At 56.2% G+C, this 18,539-nt stretch overlaps 7 protein-coding genes across 7 annotated transcripts; 4 read left to right on the forward strand and 3 right to left on the reverse strand.

The window, feature by feature from the left end:
• Positions 1-129: 129 nt before the first annotated feature.
• On the reverse strand, positions 130-967 carry BKA78DRAFT_87292 (uncharacterized protein). Its single transcript, XM_066893886.1, has one exon. The coding sequence runs from the start codon at positions 797-799 to the stop codon at positions 176-178; it is 624 nt and encodes a 207-aa protein (XP_066748340.1). The 5' UTR covers positions 800-967; the 3' UTR covers positions 130-175.
• A 337-nt stretch (positions 968-1,304) lies between these two features.
• Positions 1,305-3,968, reverse strand: BKA78DRAFT_247310 (kinase-like domain-containing protein; the record flags this gene model as incomplete). Its single annotated transcript, XM_066884292.1, has 2 exons — positions 1,305-1,646; positions 1,695-3,968. 2 exons carry the CDS (start codon positions 3,966-3,968, stop codon positions 1,305-1,307), a joined length of 2,616 nt encoding a protein of 871 aa, XP_066748341.1.
• An 806-nt stretch (positions 3,969-4,774) lies between these two features.
• BKA78DRAFT_341414 (uncharacterized protein) lies at positions 4,775-7,457 on the forward strand (the record flags this gene model as incomplete). Its single annotated transcript, XM_066890352.1, has 2 exons — positions 4,775-5,285; positions 5,429-7,457. The coding sequence occupies exons 1-2, from the start codon at positions 5,104-5,106 to the stop codon at positions 7,455-7,457; spliced, it is 2,211 nt and encodes a 736-aa protein (XP_066748342.1). The 5' UTR covers positions 4,775-5,103.
• Positions 7,458-7,832: 375 nt separating this feature from the next.
• Positions 7,833-9,573, forward strand: BKA78DRAFT_307190 (uncharacterized protein). The gene is made up of 3 exons (XM_066887834.1): positions 7,833-8,387; positions 8,489-8,926; positions 8,980-9,573. Exons 1-3 carry the CDS (start codon positions 7,955-7,957, stop codon positions 9,162-9,164), a joined length of 1,056 nt encoding a protein of 351 aa, XP_066748343.1. The 5' UTR covers positions 7,833-7,954; the 3' UTR covers positions 9,165-9,573.
• Positions 9,574-9,903: 330 nt separating this feature from the next.
• On the forward strand, positions 9,904-10,786 carry BKA78DRAFT_245657 (60S ribosomal protein eL15; the record flags this gene model as incomplete). Its single annotated transcript, XM_066884144.1, has 4 exons — positions 9,904-9,990; positions 10,109-10,265; positions 10,366-10,592; positions 10,646-10,786. The coding sequence occupies 4 exons, from the start codon at positions 9,904-9,906 to the stop codon at positions 10,784-10,786; spliced, it is 612 nt and encodes a 203-aa protein (XP_066748344.1).
• A 1,059-nt stretch (positions 10,787-11,845) lies between these two features.
• BKA78DRAFT_87406 (Alpha/Beta hydrolase protein) lies at positions 11,846-14,033 on the reverse strand. Its single transcript, XM_066893887.1, has 2 exons — positions 12,453-14,033; positions 11,846-12,399 (listed from the first exon to the last, which is right to left on the reverse strand). Exons 1-2 carry the CDS (start codon positions 13,784-13,786, stop codon positions 12,024-12,026), a joined length of 1,710 nt encoding a protein of 569 aa, XP_066748345.1. The 5' UTR covers positions 13,787-14,033; the 3' UTR covers positions 11,846-12,023.
• Positions 14,034-15,039: 1,006 nt separating this feature from the next.
• BKA78DRAFT_307196 (uncharacterized protein) lies at positions 15,040-18,337 on the forward strand. Its single transcript, XM_066887835.1, has 2 exons — positions 15,040-15,702; positions 15,867-18,337. Exons 1-2 carry the CDS (start codon positions 15,538-15,540, stop codon positions 18,093-18,095), a joined length of 2,394 nt encoding a protein of 797 aa, XP_066748346.1. The 5' UTR covers positions 15,040-15,537; the 3' UTR covers positions 18,096-18,337.
• Positions 18,338-18,539: the final 202 nt, after the last annotated feature.

Here is an 18,539-nt window from a genome sequence, read left to right on the forward strand (position 1 = left end):
GAGGAAAAGGATGATACCGAGCGATATTGGGCAGATTTCGGTTTTGAAAAAGGAATGAAGATGGATGAGATAGTCATTGGTTGATGGTTGTACCCGATTCCAATGTCCAATTGGCCGCAGTCAGAGTTTCCAGAGGGGCTGTGTGAAATGAAATCCTGCTTCGATCATTGGTAGCTCACAGGAAAAGAGAAATGACCAAACTTTGGCACAAAAACCGCTTTTTCATTTGTAACCACCCAACCACCACCGCACCCTCAACCCACACACCTACACCCACTCCCTCGCTGACTGACTGACTTGACCAAACCAACCAACAACAGACGTTTTGACTTGTGATTTGGAGGGATTTCGCTGGCTTCGCTGTAAACACTCGACAGACACGCTCGCTCATTTCGCTCAATTGCCTGGCTTTCACAGAAAAGAAAAGAAGAGGAAAAACAGAAATATGCGCTAAAAACAACGACAAAGAGACGGGACGAAACGACAAACAATAAGTAGAGGAGATGGAGAAGGAAAAAAAGAGGGGGGAGGAGGATGGAGAAGGAGGGGAGGGAGGCTTTGTGGCAGGCGGCAGAGAGGGCCAAGGGGGAACGTAGAGGTAGAGCCCGAACCCTTTGATAGCCCTCTTCACCGTGGATTCAGCCAAAGCAGCTCCTGTGAGAATAAAGGAGGTGCGGGCGGAGCCAAGACATAGGATGTGGGACGGGGGGACAGCGGAGGAAGGAGCATCAAAACGAAAAGAGACGGAGACAGACGGGAAGCCCTGAAAAACGCATTTCTTCCTTCCGCAGCTCGACATACTAAAAATCTTGATAATGAAAAGGACAAAAGAGAAGAGGTTGACTCGTATGGACCGCCGGGTAGGAAAATCCAGCAGTGCAAGTCCGGGGACAACCAACGACAACGCCTGCAACGCCCCGCGCTTCTGTGAGATGGATAGATGAACGACTCAGATGGATGAATGCGATATTGATAGTGATTTGAATTTGAGGGACCAACGGCGTGGTGAGACCAAGAAAAAAATGTTCATCTTCGCTGCGCAATTTTGACGACGTTCGAGAGCGGCAGAGGCTAAGCGCGCGGCCGGATTGGGAAGGGAGGACTTGGGCGACGGGGAGGATGCGCTCGATTGAGGAATGCGAGAGGATGCGGTGGAGTCGGTATCAAGGGGAGGTAGGGACGAGAATTCAGTCGACGAGGAGGAAAGAAGCCAATTTCGGCACGTGGCCGACGAGACGTTCCAGAATTTGTCTGCATGGAAGATGATCGAGGAGACATGCTTTCTTGTTCGACGATCCTATGCTTCAAAAAACCGCAGCAAGGCCATTCTTCGAATGCCGTCTGCTAAATCTCTTGCGCCCCTTTACCGACTCGTTGTCACCGTGGTCCTTCCGCAAATGTCTGGAAGTGGGTATGTTGACCCCATCAAGCGCTGATTCGCCGCCTAGAGTGCTTGCTGGGCTTGAAATAGTTGAGCTCAGTTCGTTGAATGCCGAGTCACCAGAATAGGAATTTGCCATACTCTGAGAATTCGCAAAGTCTCTTGCCTGCTCCAGCGCGTCGAGCCACTCCTGGGCCATATACTTTGTACCTTCGGCGTCGCTGCCAACGATTTTGGGGTCTTCGAAGATGAGGTGTTTATCCTTCTGTCCGGGAGTCAGTTGTGAGTTCTACCGACGTAAAGGATGGCATACCGTGTCTATACACCACGAAGTCACGCCCTTGGAATCTTTAGAGCTTCTCCAATTGGTGCCTTCGACCAACAAATTCACTTCCATCTTGGCCTTTTTCTCCTCGCCGCCTGCAGCAGCGATGATGAGACGAGCAGCGGACGTGATCAGCACAAGCCGTTGCCGCTTCTTTGTCGTACTGCCTGTGAAGAATCTTGAAAACTTTTTCGGTGTTTCTGAGGCTGGTTCGCCGTGGGGACTGTGAGGGGCAGCTGTAGCGGTAACCATGAGGTTACCCAATTTCAGTATGCGTTCATTGTTGCGAGTCAGCACTGGCGACCAATCAATGTCGAGTTGACTGGGAGGTGGTAATTCTGTAATGACGCGCGCAGAGGGTCTCGGTGCACTGTTCGACGGCCCAGATGAAGGTCCAGCGCGGTTGCCACTCAATGCTTGCATGTGGGGAGGTATGGAGGGGGCGCTCCCGTTGAGCTTGATGGGCTCACGTGGGGGAGAGTAAGGCTTCAATCGTGGCGCCTTGACTTTCCACAAACCCTTGCCCCACTGGACTCCATCAAAAAATGCGTGGTTCTTGATGTGTTCGATAGGCAATCGCTTGGCCGGGTCGAGAACCAACAGCCTCTCCACCAGGTCCCTGGCCGCTTCGGGGAAAGAATCCGGGAAGGAGTACTCGAGGTTGACAATTTTTTGGAAGGTTTGGTACTCGTTGCCAGCTTTGAAAGGTGGCCGTCCAGATAAAAGCTGGTATATTATGCAGCCAAACGCCCACAAATCGCTGGCCTTGCATGCATTCTTGTCAGTCAGCAACTCTGGGCTGACGTACTCTGCAGTGCCAACGAATGATTCTGCTCTGTCTCTGCCGGTTTCTAACGGGTCGTCAGATGCAATGTCTCCATTTGGAGGCTGTTGAGGCCGCAGAATCTTGGCTGTGCCAAAGTCGGTGATTTTAACGTGCATTTGGTCGTCCAGGAGAACGTTTTCCGGTTTGAGATCGCGGTGGATGATGCCTCGTTGGTGCATGTAGTCAATGGCGTCCAGGATTTGTGCGCCATAGTACCGAGTGCACTCCTCGTCAAACGTTCCCATCTTTTTCAAGAATCCCAGCAGCTCCCCACCACTTGCGAGGTCCAAGACAAAATAGAGGGAGCGCTCGTCTTGGAATGTGTAGTAAAGTCGGACAATGCCAGGGTGTTCGGTGAGCCGGTTCAGAGTGTCCTTTTCAATGTTGACATATTTGACCTTCTTCTCCTTTATAATGTGCCGTTTGTCCAGAACCTTGATGGCGTATTCGCGCAAAGTCTGACGGTCAGTCGCTGCAAGCACCGTGCTGTATGAACCCTCTCCCAAAGTTCTGCCAAAGTTGAAATCCTTGACTCCTTTTTTCACTGCACGCAAAACAGGCTTTCCGTTAGCATCCATCTCCTGCTTCACGCCAACCGCTGCTCCCTTGTCCTTCCACTCCTCGCTGCTAGCGGGTATCGAGTCGGACGCATACGCACCTGAGGGTCCGGGTCCCGGTCCCAAGGGATTTCTTCTCGATGCGCGGCGAGGAGGCATGGGGCCATTGACGGGCATTTGTTGGTGCGGCTGGCGATAGGACCTGCTTGGCTCCCGCGTCGGGAGACCCGCGGCCTGCATGGCGGCTGCTGCCGCTCTCGAGCTGCTCCGGCTCAGGCCCGGATTTCCTGGTTGAGAGAGGCCAATGTCATTGTATCTGTATGAACCACCCACGGCGGAAATTGCGGAGCCGGACGAAGCATTTGGGTGGCTGTAGAGGATAGAGGCGGGGCGAGAGGATGACGTGTGGCCGGGGTAGTTCCGGGTCGGACCAGGACCGGGAGGCGGTTGTGAGTACGACTGAGCCTGCAGCTGAGCCTGCTGAGCGATGGGCATGGACTGGCGGTGGTTGAGACGTGACGATGGCGAGGGTTGTTGAAGGTCTTCTGCGCTTGGCGCCGTCGGGCCCAGGGTGTGTAGTGAAGTTTGACTGGTCGAAAAGAGGTTGGGATTGAAGTCGATCGAGGAGGTGGAGGACTCGGTCGCAATGGGCTGCAGGAGGTGTGTGGCATCGTGAGTGCCAGGAGGAGGCGGAGATGGGTCGTTGGAGGGCGGTTCAGGATAGTCCGGCTGGTCTGCAGCGGGTGGGCTCGTCGTCGTGGTTGTCGGCGGCGACTCCTGCTCCGGCGCGGCGGGCGGAGGAGAAGGGGTACTGTCGCTGTCCGGGTTCGCGATGCGCAGGCCCCCTAATGACTGCGACAAACTTATGTCGCCGCTCATGGCGGGCTAGGTCGGTCGGTCACGGGGAGGGAGGAGGATGGGTTGGGACGAGAGAGCGGAGAGGGAGTGGAGAGGTGGAGCGGACAGGATAGCGTAAGGTGTGGTGGAGGTAGAAGCACTGCAGGAGGTCAGGCCGAGGTGGAAGAGTGCGACATCCAGGCAGTGTCGGGGGCTGCGCAGTGGCAGCAGGGTCGCGGGAGGGCCGGACGGGACCAGCGGACAGGGTGGTGAGGATGGTGAGAGGAGATGGATGGTGTAGGTCAGGTAGAGCAGAGCAAGCAGAGCAGAGAGTGCCGGTGGGCTTGGGGACGGGATCGGGAGCGTGTGCCTGGCGGCGGGCGTCGACTGCACTGGTCAAGCCTCTTGGCGCGCAACCCTCTTGAGTGCTATTACTTGGCCTGTCCTGTACAAATGTGCCTGTTTTCGCATTGTTAGCTCCCATCACGGCCTCTTGCTATGCTCCCCCGGTAGCCCATGCTGCTGGCCGTCTCCAAGGGGTGTCCTAGTCGACAAGTCCCTCCCAAACCACACCCTGCTCACGTGTCCCACCGCCGACGACGACTTCACAGCATCAAGTTACTGACGTATCCGTATTATCCCATTGACCTCGAGTTCTCGCGGTACGAACTGTCCCATGCTTACCGATCCGGCGTCGCGGGAGGCCTCGTCGTCATCTGCTTCTCGTCTTCTATTCCTCAACACCATCACCACCCCTGACTTTTCGTCTGCCTCTGGGTGACGTCCACCCATGTACGTAAACTCTGGACGTGCGCCATCGAGCCCCAGAAATACATGCACAGCAAATACCTGCACGCGCTGCAATAAATAGCCTCGCTGCCCCCCAGTACCGCATACCGCCTCCTGCCCTGTCCGCACGGCCTCATCCTCCATCTCCATCCGTCATCCTCGTCGCCCTGTTGTGTGCCGTTACCTCGATCCAATATTGCCCTTTGAATTGCTGCATGCCTCTCCAAAAGCCCAATCCAACGGCCTGGACAATACCAACCTCCCGGATAATCTCTCCTAACCATGGCTGCCCGCGCGCCTGGGGGCCAGAATCAATGCGCCCATCTGCACGATCCACTTCTTCTGAGGGTCCACTTCTACTTGTCGTCATTTGCTGTCCGTTCCTCCCATGCCTCGGTTTCTGCTGCCTTTCGTCCCCCATCTTGATGAGGTGCTGACCTCGCTGACCTTGGTCTCCATGGCCCGTGACTGCACCGTCTCAGTCTCGAGAGCCCCCTTGTATTACGCATCCTCATGGCCGTCTGATCCGAAAGTTGACGTCTTCGGCAGTCTCGACCATTGTACTTGCTGGTTTGTAGCTCGTCGATTGAGACACTTGTACGAGCAGAAGGAAGAACTGCTCAATGCCTTACAATGCTCTTACCATGAATGCTGCATCATGCTTTCCACAAGCCTTCTGCATCTGGGGGCGGTACAACTCTCTGTCCGCCCAGCTCATTTCCTCGATCTGCATCTTCACGATTTGAGGGCCATTTGCATTTGGCGGCATTCGTGGCTATGCTGCGGTATCGAGCAACCGAAATCCAACTCACGGCTCAGGACATTGACGATGCCTCCAAGCGGCTAGCGGCAAGACGTGCTGCAGGGAACACCCGCTCTGCCCCCTGCAAAATCGCACCTCCCGAGAACCCTGGTCCACGTCTTCGTCGAGGACCCGAACGCTCACGCGACGACTCAGTCGTTCATCAGGATGCCTTCCACGGCCCTCAGGCATGTCTCCTTGAGGCACCGAATTCGTATTCACCGGCGCAGGATCCCAAGGCCAAGACCACCATCTCGGCGAAGCAAAAGCATGCTCAGAGGGATCCATCATGCTCTTCTGCCAATGATGCCAGCGGCGAAGACGAATGCACGTCTGACCTTGAAGACCTCTCTTCTCACCCGACTCGTGGTCACCGGCTGAAGAAACGGACCGCGAATCAAGCTCCGCCCCTTGACAAAGCCGCATTTGATCTTTCCAGTCTCGGAAGGTCACTGCCCCAGTACGACGGTTCAGTGGACCACCGCGGTACTCTTGCGTCTACATCTCAACTCCATGCCAAGCGGCTGTCCAAGTCGAAAAATGAAGCTGATCTCTATCAGAGGGCTCTCAAGCATGAGAACAATTCCACTTTGACGAAGCCTTCCCAAAGGCTTGTTGTCGACGAGTCGAGGACTCGCAGTACCAAGGCAGCATTGACCTGGGATGAGATCCAAGCCGCAAGAGCAAGCTCACCAAAACCAGGAAACCAGTACCGCGCCTCCAATCCACGAAACTCCATGGACTTGTTGACTCTTCAGGAGGCTCTTGATCACGCGAGCCCTGTGACAGCGGAGCCAATCCCCATCATCAGGTTTCCCTCCACTTCTTCAACCCTTCGTTCGTCCGACTCTGAAAGGAGGCGCCACTCTTTGCCCTCAGTGGCCAATGTCTCGCCTTTTGGAACCCTCTCCCACTCGCCCAGCGTGAGCCAGATCTCTGAGCACAGCACTCGCAACTCTTCAGTCAAGTCTTCCTTTCTATTCAGAAACACCTCGACGCCCGACCTGTTGCGACCACTTCTGGGAGTTCCAAGCATTGGATCCACAAGCAGCAATAATGCGAGTGCTGTCCCATCGAGAGAAAACTCGCCCACCCTCTATGCGGCCATGTTGGATCTCATTTCCCGGGAATCGTCGCCCCTTGAAAGCCTGGAAAAGGAAAGTCGATCACAAATCCCTTGCGCACCATCGTCCATGAGCAGAGTCTCACCCCGCGCATCTCAAGACAGTCGAGCACCGTTGATTGAGCTGCGCATGCCCACGTTTGAATCACCCGAGCGCATGTCTCCGCCACCCCGCAGGGTCCCTCGACACCGCCACTCTCCAAGCCCCCGACGACCCATGCCAGCGTTCGCCGAGATACCGCATTCTAATTTCAGTTCTCTTGACGTTTTACCGTCGTTCAGTTTTGATTCGTCCCCTCCGCAGCCGTCTGGTGGTTTCATTGAGAGATATCCAACCGCAGCAGGATCGCGCACACTTCGCACACTCAGTCCGCACATGTCCACCGCCTCGATGCCGTCTTTGCAGCCTCCTCCGGAACAGCACTCCCGCCGGCGTGCATCCGGCAATGCCCATGTCCAGGTTGCTCGGGTGCACGCGCAAGGCCGGACGATCCAGCAGGCGTGGTCACCGGCAGTCGACAGCGCAGCATCAACGGCCATGGCAGTTGCGACGGCCGCTGCCCACGCTGCCGCTGCGGCTACCGAGTCACGACGCAACACGTTGGATGTTCGACGGCCTCAGCGCTACCGGTCCGTATCTGCAAGGCTCCTACCGCCGTGGCAGGACGAGCAGGAGAACTCGGGCCGGGCGGAACGGCAGGCCATGATGGCGGAGATCCAGGCACGAAGACGGTACATGGAGCAGACGGACGACGGGCGCATTGACCGCACACCACCAAGCTTGGGAACTTATGAGAGGAGAGCGTTTCAGCATTGAGTATTGTTGTTGGTTAGCAAAAAGACTTGAATTGGAGACATTGGCTGTTAGGCTGCGGTTGAGAGCCGCATCGGTTGGCATGAGATTTGGACGAGCATCCCGGTTGGTTGGCTACCAATGGTGGGCGATGTGACGAGGCTGTGAAGTTTGGCTTATCCAGGTAGTTTATCAGGCATCCTAGGGCTATAGTATATCCCCGTTCCAACAGGGTTCCATTTTTGAAAAGGTGTTTGAGTGGATGAGTGCCGTGGGAAAAGCACGCGGAGCTGAAGAAGCTGGAGCCATGGTGACGTACGTGAAGTGGTGCTGAGGCAGGGCAAGGAAATCCCCCGCGTTTGAGGGCTGGCGCTGCCGACTGACGTTGCTAAGGCAGGAACCTCTGCACCCCTGTTGAAAGGCTGTTGGTCTTCTTTAAACCCTCCAGTCTCCAAAGCACATGCCCATGTCATGCACGACAAAGGAGGAGCTCTCGTCCGGTGGGTGACAAATGCGCAACAATGCCAGAAACTTCGATCCGCGGCCTGAAGCAACGCATACGGATGCGCTTCCCCTCGCACAGCCTCCGCCATCGTCTACCACACCACCACGGTCGACCCTCTGCTGCATCGCAGCCCGACTTCACCACCGAGCCCTTTGTCGCCGCCGAACCCGTCCCCGATCCTCCTCGTGTTCCGCCAGTCAGTCGCTTCCCCATGGCACATCTTTCGGAGCAGCTCAAGGAGCGGGGCAATCAGCTCTTCAAGCACGGCGACTATGTGGCGGCCGAAGCCTTGTACACGCAGGCCATTCAGAAGAATCCAAACAACCCGCTACTGTTCACCAATCGAGCGAATGCGCGCATGAAGCTGGAGAGCTGGGAGCTGGCCATCGACGACTGCCTCAAGAGCATTGAGCTGTTGCGAGACAATCTGAAAGCCTACACCTTTCTGGGTAAGTGCATCTGGGGCGGAATTAAGCTTAAGTCGTTTGGTTTCATGCCCGGTAGATACGATGCATGGTCGAGGAAAACTCGCTGACTAGGCTCGATGCAGCTCGCGCACAACTCGCTTTGAAGCATCCCAACGAAGCTCTCTCGTCCGCTCTCGTTGCCTATGACCTTTGTATCAGATCCAAGACCCTCACCAAAGACGCCCAGACCATATCAGCGCTTGTCCTGCAGTGTAAAAAGGCAAAATGGGAGGGGAGAGAGCGAGAAAGATTACGGCGCAAGAGTCCTTTGTTGGCGGAGCTCGAGGATAAGATCGAGTTGGCTTCGAATCAGGAACTCGCATCAATCAACGAAAGAGCGGACAAAGGGGAGCTGGGCGAAATCGCAGCATCAGAGGAAAGAGAAGAGGTGGCCAAGCGGACCGCTCAAAAGCTCGAAGACTTGCGCAACATTTTTGCCATTGCCGACCCGGACAACATGAGCAAGAAGGAGGTGCCAGACTACCTGATTGACAACATTACGTTTGAAATCATGCATGACCGTAGGACACTCCCATCCCTTTCGACCTCCTGGCAATCGCTTACCTCTGTGCAGCCGTTGTCACAAAGACTGGTCACTCCTACGAGCGAGCAACCCTGATAGAGCATCTCAAGCGCAGCCCGTACGACCCGCTGACCCGCGAGCCTCTCAAAATAGAGGATTTACGAACAAACATTTTGCTTCGAGACGCATGCAACGACTTTTTCGAAAAGAATTCTGGCTGGGTCTATGATTGGTAGAGGAGACGCATGGGCATACACTGGCGCTTGGCAGAACATTTGGGTTGGGAAGGGATAGGTTGGTGTTTGGCGTCTTGTTCGTGTTGGTTTGCGGATACCCCTCTGAGGTACTTTCGTGTTGCGGTGCGGCTTGAGAGCGGATCGCAAAAGGCATTCTTGGCTCGTAATGCATGGCCGCTGGAGCATGAGCTCTCTCTCCATTTGTAATCAGGTTGCAGTCTACCAGCGGTACATCTTTAGAAATAGAACTGCTGTGATGAGACCAGACAGAGACGATTCGGGCACGTGAGCATGTATACTACTTGCCCGACCAAGCACTTCATTCCCCAATGCGTGGTTCCAAAGAACCATGATAAGCACTGGCCTACTCAAGAAAGTCACAATTCAAAAAGCAAAGGCTCTCGTTCTGACAAAGGCAGTCGTACAAGTCTGGCAGGAGCAGGCCGGGGGCATCGATTTCGAGGTTGTGGCCCGAGCGCCGGATCCCTGTCTCGTTAGTCAGCGCTAAGCGAACATCGCGAACCCACAACTTCCGAAATCTTCGCAAAGCGACGACGACCGCAAGAACGACATCACGACGACCGACCTCCTCGACCAGCCAAGGTGCGTAGCCACGCCCAATCCGACGGCGACATCTCGACTCTGCGGTTTTCCAGCTTTTCAGCCAGCGTCGGTCGAGATGCCGTCGGTCGGGAGCCCATTTTTGAAGGGCCCGCCAAGCTAACCTCTGCGACAACAGATGGGTGCCCTCAAGTACGTCGAGGAACTTCAGAAGAAGAAGCAGAGCGATGTGCTCCGCTTCCTGCTCCGCGTCCGCTGCTGGGAGGTATGAAGACTTCGACTCCCCATCCCTCGCTCGGCTCCGGATGAAAATTCTGGAGACCGGGCGAGGTTGACATCTGGTGTTACTCGTTGAACTTTGCTGAGAGTGCACCAATTTGCAGCTTCGCCAACTGAACGTCATCCACCGCGCCTCCCGCCCGTCGCGTCCCGACAAGGCTCGCCGCCTCGGATACAAGGCCAAGCAGGGCTATGTCATCTACCGCGTCCGCGTCCGCCGCGGTGGCCGCAAGCGCCCCGTCCCCAAGGGTGCCACCTACGGTACGTTCTACGAGAAGCAGAAGAGAGGAAGAAGATTCTGCGTTTTGAAGGAATCGGAGACGGCAAAGAATGGCTGGCTGACGGATTTGGATCATTGCAGGCAAGCCCACCAACCAGGGTGTCAACCAGCTGAAGTACCAGCGCTCCCTCCGCGTCACCGCTGAGGAGCGTGTCGGTCGTCGTTGCGCCAACCTGCGCGTCCTCAACTCCTACTGGATCAACCAGGACTCGACCTACAAGTACTACGAGGTCATCCTCGTCGACCCCCAGCACAAGGCCATCCGCCGCGATGCCCGCATCAACTGGATCGCCAACCCCGTCCACAAGGTACGAATGACGAATATCTCGATCAGTTTGAGCGATTCTAACGCAGTCTGCAGCACCGCGAGAACCGTGGCCTTACTGGCGCCGGCAAGAAGTCCCGTGGTATCAACCGTGGCCACCGCTACAACAAGACCACCGCCGGTCGCCGCAAGACCTGGAAGCGCCACAACACCCTCTCCCTCTGGCGCTACAGGTAAACGTCTCGCCACCGTGCGTGACGTTGGAGCAAAAGGAGGTAGCGGTGGAGAAGCTGCTTCTCCATCCGATGGTCTCGGAGTGGTGGAGTTGGTTGTTGCAAAAAAGCATCGTGATGACTGCGGCAGTACTCGTCGAACAACGCGTCTGCTGCAAGGGTTTCTTCGATTACCACAACAAGGAAGGGCGCTGGAAATACGGGTGGTCCTTCATCGGCAGGTAGCAATGAATGGACAATGCCACCTTGATCACCTTTTTACGAGCATAGTTAATGATTGGACCGGCGGGGTTTTCCTCTTTTCGGGTTTTCTTCAACTCACAGCCAAACCGACGTTCGACTAATCCCCGGCGTGATGGGAGTGTGACTGACACTGCAGCTGCTGGAACGACATGGTAGGCGTGTCGGTGGAATGTGGAATTCGTCCTACCAAGTTTCAAACTGCGTCGGCCAACAGACTGTCACTGCAAGTCGTGGCACTCATTGCTCCATCCACAATCCCCATCATCCAGTCATTGTGGAGCTATTGATCCACCCTTCATCTCTCCTCTGCCCAGTCCTTCCATGACACCTGCAAATCCCCCAAGTTCATGCGTTGGCCGTAGAATCACTACGGAAAGACGTTGCTTCTCTAATCTACCCTTCCCACCTCTGCGCTCGCTACTCTGCTAGACCGGCTCCTCATGTATCGAAATGATTAATTTCTCTAATACCCTCCCATCCTTTCCCGCAAGACCAAAGCTTCTTCGACCACCTACATTAACTTGGCTGTCTGCCTCTCCGTTTTTCCCACAAAGTTACGATGGGGAAACCAAAGGGCCGCTGGCTCCACCGTGCAGACGAAGAGGAGTAAAGGAGGAGCTAGATGGGGAGGGGGGAAAGTAAAGCCTTCGGGTCTCTCGTCTCCTATTCGTGATTTACATGCGTCGCGCTCATGGATAGGAAGGTGGGGTTGTGCGGATGCTTCTTGCTACTTGGTATGTGATGTATTACTTCTGCCTCTCTTTCAATCTGACCTTGATGATGCACCATGTCTCGACAATAACGACGTGCATGCGCTTTATATATACACAAGAAGTAGCAAATAGCTAGTGCGCAACTCTTGGAGCTGGTAACACCACAACAACCGTTCTGTACACGGCGCCAACAACGCAGCTTTCGCTCATCCAGGTCCCGAAGAGAGAGCATCGACCTGGAGCTCGTCCGCCCAAGCAAGCAAGCCAGCAAGCAAGCAAGCCCGTTTAAAACGGCGTCTGCTTCGCAAAATACGCGACATGGAAATCCACCGCCTCATCGCTCACCGCCAACGTGCGATTCTCCCACGCATCACCAATCCTAAACACCTGCCTGGTCTTGCCGTCCTGGGGCGCCCAGTACGGCAGCGTCGTGTTGGCCGCGACGCCGTCGATGACGGACGGGTAGGGGGAGTACGAGCCGCCGTGGTTGGGGTTCTGCGTCTTGGCGAAGTTGGCCCAGTAGGCCGAGATGCGCGATTGGATCGAGTAGTCGTCGGTCGTGAAGGGGTAGGCGTCGACGTTGGCGTAGAGCGCGTTGAGCGCGTACATGATTTCGGACTGGTGGAATGCCCCGGCGGATTGCCCGGGCGGCGCGTGGTCCCTGAATTCAAAAGTCAGTGGGTGCTCCATCTGGGTTGGGACGTGGAAACTTGCCAGTAGTAGGTGTAGATGGGGGCGGTGGTGTTGGACTTGACCCAGTCCTTCGCGTACAGCCACTGAGACACGAGACCCTCATCACGGGTCTGGGCGTTCCACGCCTTGTTGGCAAGGACGGTCGTGTTGCCTGTAGGGTACAACTTGAAGAGCTCTTGTGCCATGTCGCCAAACTTGGCCTTCTGCCACTCGTTGACCTCGGCGACCGAATAAGTGTCGGACGGGTTGGCGCCATTCTCGTCCTTGGTGCCACCAGTGATCAGGGGAACGTTGTTAGCCGGACCCCTGACGGCCAACTCAATGTACTTGGCCGGCAGCACGTAGCCGTCGAGGACGGGCTTGAAAATGAGCGGGTAGCCGGCGTTGAGAGCGGCGGTCCAGGAGATGTCGGCGCCGTCTACGCGGTCCTGCGAGCCGACGAGGAGGTCCTCGACGGGCAGGGTGCGCAGCTCGGCGATGGATGAGGCGTTGTGGTTGGTGGTGTAGTTGACGCCGTGGACGAGGGCGCGCGACATGTTGACGTACGAGGTAGCCAGGCCAGCGACCCAGGGGTTGTAGGGCGTGTGGATGCCAGACTCAGAGATTCCTCCGACGAAAAGGCCGCTGAAGAGGGCGCTATTGACGGCGTGGTAGACCTGCGAGGAGCCGAACGACTGACCCATGATTGTGACTCTGTCCGGGTCACCGCCAAAGTTGGCAATGTTCTTCTGCACCCACTTCAAGCATTCGAGGTGGTCCAGGATGCCGTAGTTGCCCGACGAATTATGGCCATTGGCAGCGAGCGACTCGGCGTTCAGGTCCGGGTGCGCCAGGTAGCCAAAGGCGTCGTCGCGACGGTTGAAGCTCACGAGGATCACGTCGTGCTGCTGGGCCATGCCGCCTCCGTACCACCACGCATTGTCACTGGTCTCGTCGGAGCCCTGGTTCCAGACGATGACGGGGAGCTTGTCGGTGGCCGATTTGGCAGAAGTCCAGATGTTGAGGCTCAAGCAGTCCTCAGAGTAGCCAGAGTTGGACGAGCTGGGGCACGGGGGACCAAAGGAGTCGGCGATGAGCGTCTTGTTCCAAGACTCGCGCGGTTGAGGGGCCTTCCAGCGGTTCTGGTAGGCGGTGTCGGCGGCAAAAGGAATACCGAGGAAGGCGGCGACGGTGCTGGTGTTGGTATCAAAGTACGTGTTCAACTCCGTCTGGTTGAAGTACTTGAAGCCCTGGACCGGTCCGTAGGTGGTTTGGATGACCTTGTCGTACAGCTGGGCCTGGGTTGGTGCCACGAAAGCAGAACCGATACCCAGAGCCAGGCCGATGTTTCGGCCGGTCTGAGAGGAAAAGAGCATCGCAAAGATGACCGACCAGTCAATGAGGGTGTGGTAATGATTGTGGGGGAGTTGGAATGAGAGAGTGATGTCGAAACAAAGTCCTGCAGCAGGAGAACGACGTCTGTCTTATACAGATGTCGAATGCTGTGCTTGGTGCGATCCGCAGACGGTCTCTTGTACTTGCTTGATATTCCATCCCCGGCGATGAGCTCGGAGTTCCGAGCTGCGTCTGCAGGACATGGGGAGGTACAAAGCGTGTGGGGTGGAGACGACTCGTCATCCAGGGAGTCATGATGGCATTCCCAACTCCCATCGCATAGCCTCGTACTCGGCTTAATAGTGTCTTGAGTTCGTTGTTCTTGTGTTCAGAGCTTTTCCGATACAGGTGTGATGCTCTCGGCGATCTTTTGAAAGTCAGTGTGGCTCAACTGTGGCGTCACAATTTTCCCCAGCTCTTTCTCGATTGATGTCATTCCGTAGCAGCACAGTGCAAAGGCGATACTGTGTTTTCATCAACTGCATCGCCAAAGGACTGAATAAACGAGACATGAATATTGCTTGCGCCAGCGAAATTCGAACATAGAAATAGGCATAGCAGGAGACAGCGATGGATAGACGAGATGATTAGTGAAATACGAATTCCTCAAAGTAGAAAGTCGGTTCGACAAAGTCAATCGGTCAGTTCGGTGCTTTCGGTCAGGAGGCAGCACTTTTGTTGGAGGATTTGTGTGCCAATTCTGACCTTCATCTTGAGTTATATGCATAAAAAAAGATTTCCTGTTGTTCTATTGTGATCATCTGGACGATATGGATAACTGAGAGGGTATTGTAGATGCAGCAACCGTTGACTTGAGCGGTAGCGATAGCGGTGGTGGTGGGAGCACGGCGGCCAAATTCGCTTGGGCACGATTGTCGATCGAAGACACGGTGGAAAGAATAACCCATGTCGTCAGTGCATCGTTTGTATATAAAAGAGACGTTCGCTCATATTCTTCGTTCGTGATCGCGGTTGTTGTTCGCGGAGGAGTGGTGCAGCGAAAAAGCCAAGCGTCGGACGCGTGGGCCGTGACGAAGGCGGTTGGTGGTTGGCCAGAACCGGGGCAGGGCATCCCCTTGCGGCCTGAGGCCTTGTAAGCGCGTGGACCGTGGGGGATGAGATGGGCACAAGGGGGCATCTCGCTGCCCTGCAGTCTCCCCATCGGCTTTGGTTCTTGAGTGGACGCGCAACCGCCAAACAGGACGAGGGTGGCGCATGCCATGAGATGGCGTGGTGTATTTTCGTCTCCAATGTCTTTTTCTTTTTCGCGCCTCGCACCTCTCCTCTCCCTTCCTCTCTCACGTCTTTCTCTCTCTTGCTTGCCAGTCACTCCTTGAGTCTTCTCTTCTTCGCTTGTCGACCACGGCTTTCTGGCGTCCAGCACCCACCCCTCCACCCCTCCCTCTGCAGCGAGCCGCCAACCTAATCTGAACTCCTCCACACACCAGGTCCGGCCTAATCCATCTAACCGCTGCCGACCTGCTTGCCTGTCTGCTAGGCTGACATCATTGGACGCCAGCGCTGTTTATACTCCTAGCAGCCTGTCCCTTCGCCCTGGTGTTTGTCCTTGACTCGCGCGCTTGGTCGACCGGCCCCGTACCTGGCCCTGGACCACAAAACATATCTACAACACCAGTCCAATGGACTGAGAGATTCTTCCTTCCTCCTGTCCTTCCTACCTAATTCCTGTCTTTTTCGTTGTTGAAAGAAAAAAAGAAAAATCTGTCCCGCAATGCTCGAGCGTGGCGAGACGAGCGCGTCGTGCTGCAGCCCGTTGGTCCGGCACTACGCCGAGGCCCTGTGGATGGTCGTCAAGGGCAGGAAGGGTCGGCATCTTTTCCTGACCATTCTCCTCGCCTCAGTTTCTGTCGTCCTGCTCTGGTCGTATTCTGTCGAGGTGCGTTTTCCTCCATCTTTCTTTCTTTCTTGTTTGGTGGGCCCTCGCGCTGCAGAAAAAGGGGAAGGGCGGTTTCAATTCCTGTTTCGCATTGCTGTTGATCACAAGGCGATTTGTGTTGTTTTCTCCACTGTTTGTATTGTGCTAAAACGTCTCCTCCACAGAACTTGTCGCCGTCCAATATTTCGGGGCACCGGGAGGGCAACGACTTGTGGCTCGCGGACGAAGATCTACATGCCAATGGCACCGCAACGACTGCAGAGGCAACGTCACCGCCCTCTGCGACCGAAACCATCATCGAAGCCGCGCAAACGAGCAAAATAGATGATGTTGCTGCAAAACCGACACTGGAGCCGCTGCCCTTTACAGCCAAGAATGGACCAACGTTCCGCCTCTTGATTCCAGCCGCCGACTCCGACTCCAACTTTTGCAGGGGCATCTTGTCGACGATGCTGCTCGACTACCCGCCGCCTACTATTCTGGGGTACAGCAAGGACCAGACGTCGACTGTAATTGGCAGGATATACGACCATCTCGAAGATCACCACATCAGGGACGACGATCTGATCCTCATTGCCGACGGCTACCGCGCATGGTTCCAGCTGCCGTCATCGGTCCTCATCCGCCAGTACCAGCGCGTCGTCGCCGATGCGAACGACCGCTTGAAGAAGGAGTACGGCAACGAGCCGGTGAAGCGGCCAGGCGAGCAGCCCGAGCAGCGGTTTAGGCAGACGGTGCTTTTTGCCGCCGACACACACTGCTGGCACTATGCCACCGACGATGTGGCCTGCGACGCGGTGCCGGACTCGCCCATGTGGGAGAGTGCCATCAGCGCCAATGCCTCCGCGCGCAACATTTTCAACCCCAAGTTCCTGAACTCGGGCATCGTAATGGGTCCGGCGCGCGACCTGCGTGCCGTCTTTGCCGCTGCCAGCAAGAAGAGTACCGGCCAAGGAGGCGTCCACGACCTACAAAACGCCCTTCAAATCATATTCAGCGAGCAGGAGCAAGCGCGGCAGGTAGTGCGGCGCGAAAATTTGGGAACGACGGGTCGTGTGCGCGAATGGCTGTACGAAACGGTCTACGGACAGTCACGGTTCAGGGGCTACGGGTTCCAAGGGGGGAAAGAGGGGGCAAGAAAACCTCTGAATTTCACGATCCAGCCAGGACGCAACTACGAGTACGCCATCGGGCTCGACTACGGTAGCGCGCTGTTCCAGTCCATGTCGGCGCCGCATTCGTTCAATGGCGACATTGAATTCCTCGCTGCTGACGATGTCCTCGCCTTTCCCAACGCCTCTGCGCACGACTTGCCGCCTGCTCTCGCGGCGCTGCCCTCGCCTTTTCATCTCCTCGACCGCGATAGGGCGAGTGCGGATATTCCGGATAACGCGACGACGCCGCTGACCGTGACGTCTGGTCTTGACGACCTGCCGGATGACCTGCCGTGGTCGACTTTGCCCCTGGCTAGAAATCTGAGGACGGGCTCTGTGCCTGCGAGTCTGCACTTCCCGCCGCGTCTCTCCTCGAGCGGCGATGTGCGCGCAAGGTCGCTGGGAGCGTCGTACTCGTCGCCCGAAACCAACGGCAACTCCAACTCCAAATCCTCGTCATCTGCGCCTCCAAACTCCAACAAGAGCAAGCCCCACCACCGCCTCTCGCCCCTCTACCAAAACCCCAAACCGCACTCTTCCAAATCGAAACCCAAGACGTCGCCCCTCTCCCCCGGCGCCGAAACCCTCGACGGCATCGACCCCGGCACCGACACCACGACGCCGCCCTCCCTCGCGCATCTCGACCCCCGCGACAGCATCTACCGCCACCTCTGGTTCGCGCCGTACGCGCGCGCTTTATTGCGCCGCCACATGCGGCAGACGACGTACTCCTCGCTCCTCTCCAACGAAATCACCGCCGCAGAAGACGACGAGGCGCTCGCCGAATCGCGGCCCACAGCAGCCGGCGCGTGGGATCGCGCGCGCCAGCGCGAGCTGGGCGCCGACAGGAGAGGAGGTGAAGGTGGCGTTTGGACGCAGCAGGGCGAGTGGTTGGGCTGGGATGAAGTGTGTGCGGGGGTTGAAGAAGACGTGTTTGGCGGCGACGGATGGGGTGTTTGGGGGAAGGAGAGGGAGGGGAAGGGGTTAATGGAGGACGAGAGGAAGAAGGCGGCGTATGACGAGAGGGAGAATGCTGCCGTTGTCGCTGCGCTGCAAGCTGAGGATGATGAAGAGAAGGAGAAGGAGAAGACTGCCGCTGCTGCTACAGCTGCAGCACTGCAGGGCGAGACTGATGTGAAGGATGAAGCGAAGAAAGAGGAGGATCAAGATGGACAAAAGGAGGACGAAGGCGTGGACACGGTGTGGGTGGAAGTGGATCCACCCGAACAGCAACAGTAAGCATCTCCAGGGAAGTGGGACGGTGGCGTTTAACGGACGGAGGACACATGGGCATCATCTCTTCTTCACACCTCCCTTTTTTATTTCCAACCTTTCCCCTCCCTTTTTGTCACGTCACCATACCATTAGCAAGGCGCCGACGGTCCGGAAAGGCGTTGAGGTCCCTCGTCTCTTTTGTTTCAAAACTACAGCGTAAAATAGCAAGTCCTCGATAGCATGAAAAACAAACCACTTTGTTCAAACGCTGGTCATTTCGTGAGATGATGAGTCCGTGTGTACAAGACAACTCGCAGGCAATAAGGGCCAGGTCAATCGCGCCGTCACCGCACACTTCCAAAAGGCAGCCCCGAGATCATCTCTCAGAGCACGAATGATCGAACCGTAGGCCTCCTTATGTGCATGGCCATGCTTTGGAGTTGCTATTTTGTCCGGCTTAAGGAAAAC

This window comes from Phyllosticta capitalensis, assembly GCF_038381095.1.
Source record: "Phyllosticta capitalensis strain CBS 128856 chromosome Unknown BKA78scaffold_2, whole genome shotgun sequence".
In the NCBI taxonomy this organism is placed as follows: Eukaryota; Fungi; Ascomycota; class Dothideomycetes; order Botryosphaeriales; family Phyllostictaceae; genus Phyllosticta; species Phyllosticta capitalensis.

Coding starts and splice junctions, on each gene's coding strand:
- BKA78DRAFT_87292 (XM_066893886.1), bottom strand. CDS start 799: ATGTCGAGCTGCGGAAGGAAGAAATGCGTTTTTCAGGGCTTCCCGTCT.
- BKA78DRAFT_307190 (XM_066887834.1), top strand. CDS start 7,955: ATGCCAGAAACTTCGATCCGCGGCCTGAAGCAACGCATACGGATGCGC. Junction 8,388..8,488: donor GAAAGCCTACACCTTTCTGG/GTAAGTGCATCT, acceptor GGCTCGATGCAG/CTCGCGCACAACTCGCTTTG. Junction 8,927..8,979: donor GTTTGAAATCATGCATGACC/GTAGGACACTCC, acceptor ACCTCTGTGCAG/CCGTTGTCACAAAGACTGGT.
- BKA78DRAFT_87406 (XM_066893887.1), bottom strand. CDS start 13,786: ATGCTCTTTTCCTCTCAGACCGGCCGAAACATCGGCCTGGCTCTGGGT. Junction 12,400..12,452: donor CCCATCTACACCTACTACTG/GCAAGTTTCCAC, acceptor TTTTGAATTCAG/GGACCACGCGCCGCCCGGGC.
- BKA78DRAFT_307196 (XM_066887835.1), top strand. CDS start 15,538: ATGCTCGAGCGTGGCGAGACGAGCGCGTCGTGCTGCAGCCCGTTGGTC. Junction 15,703..15,866: donor TCTGGTCGTATTCTGTCGAG/GTGCGTTTTCCT, acceptor TCTCCTCCACAG/AACTTGTCGCCGTCCAATAT.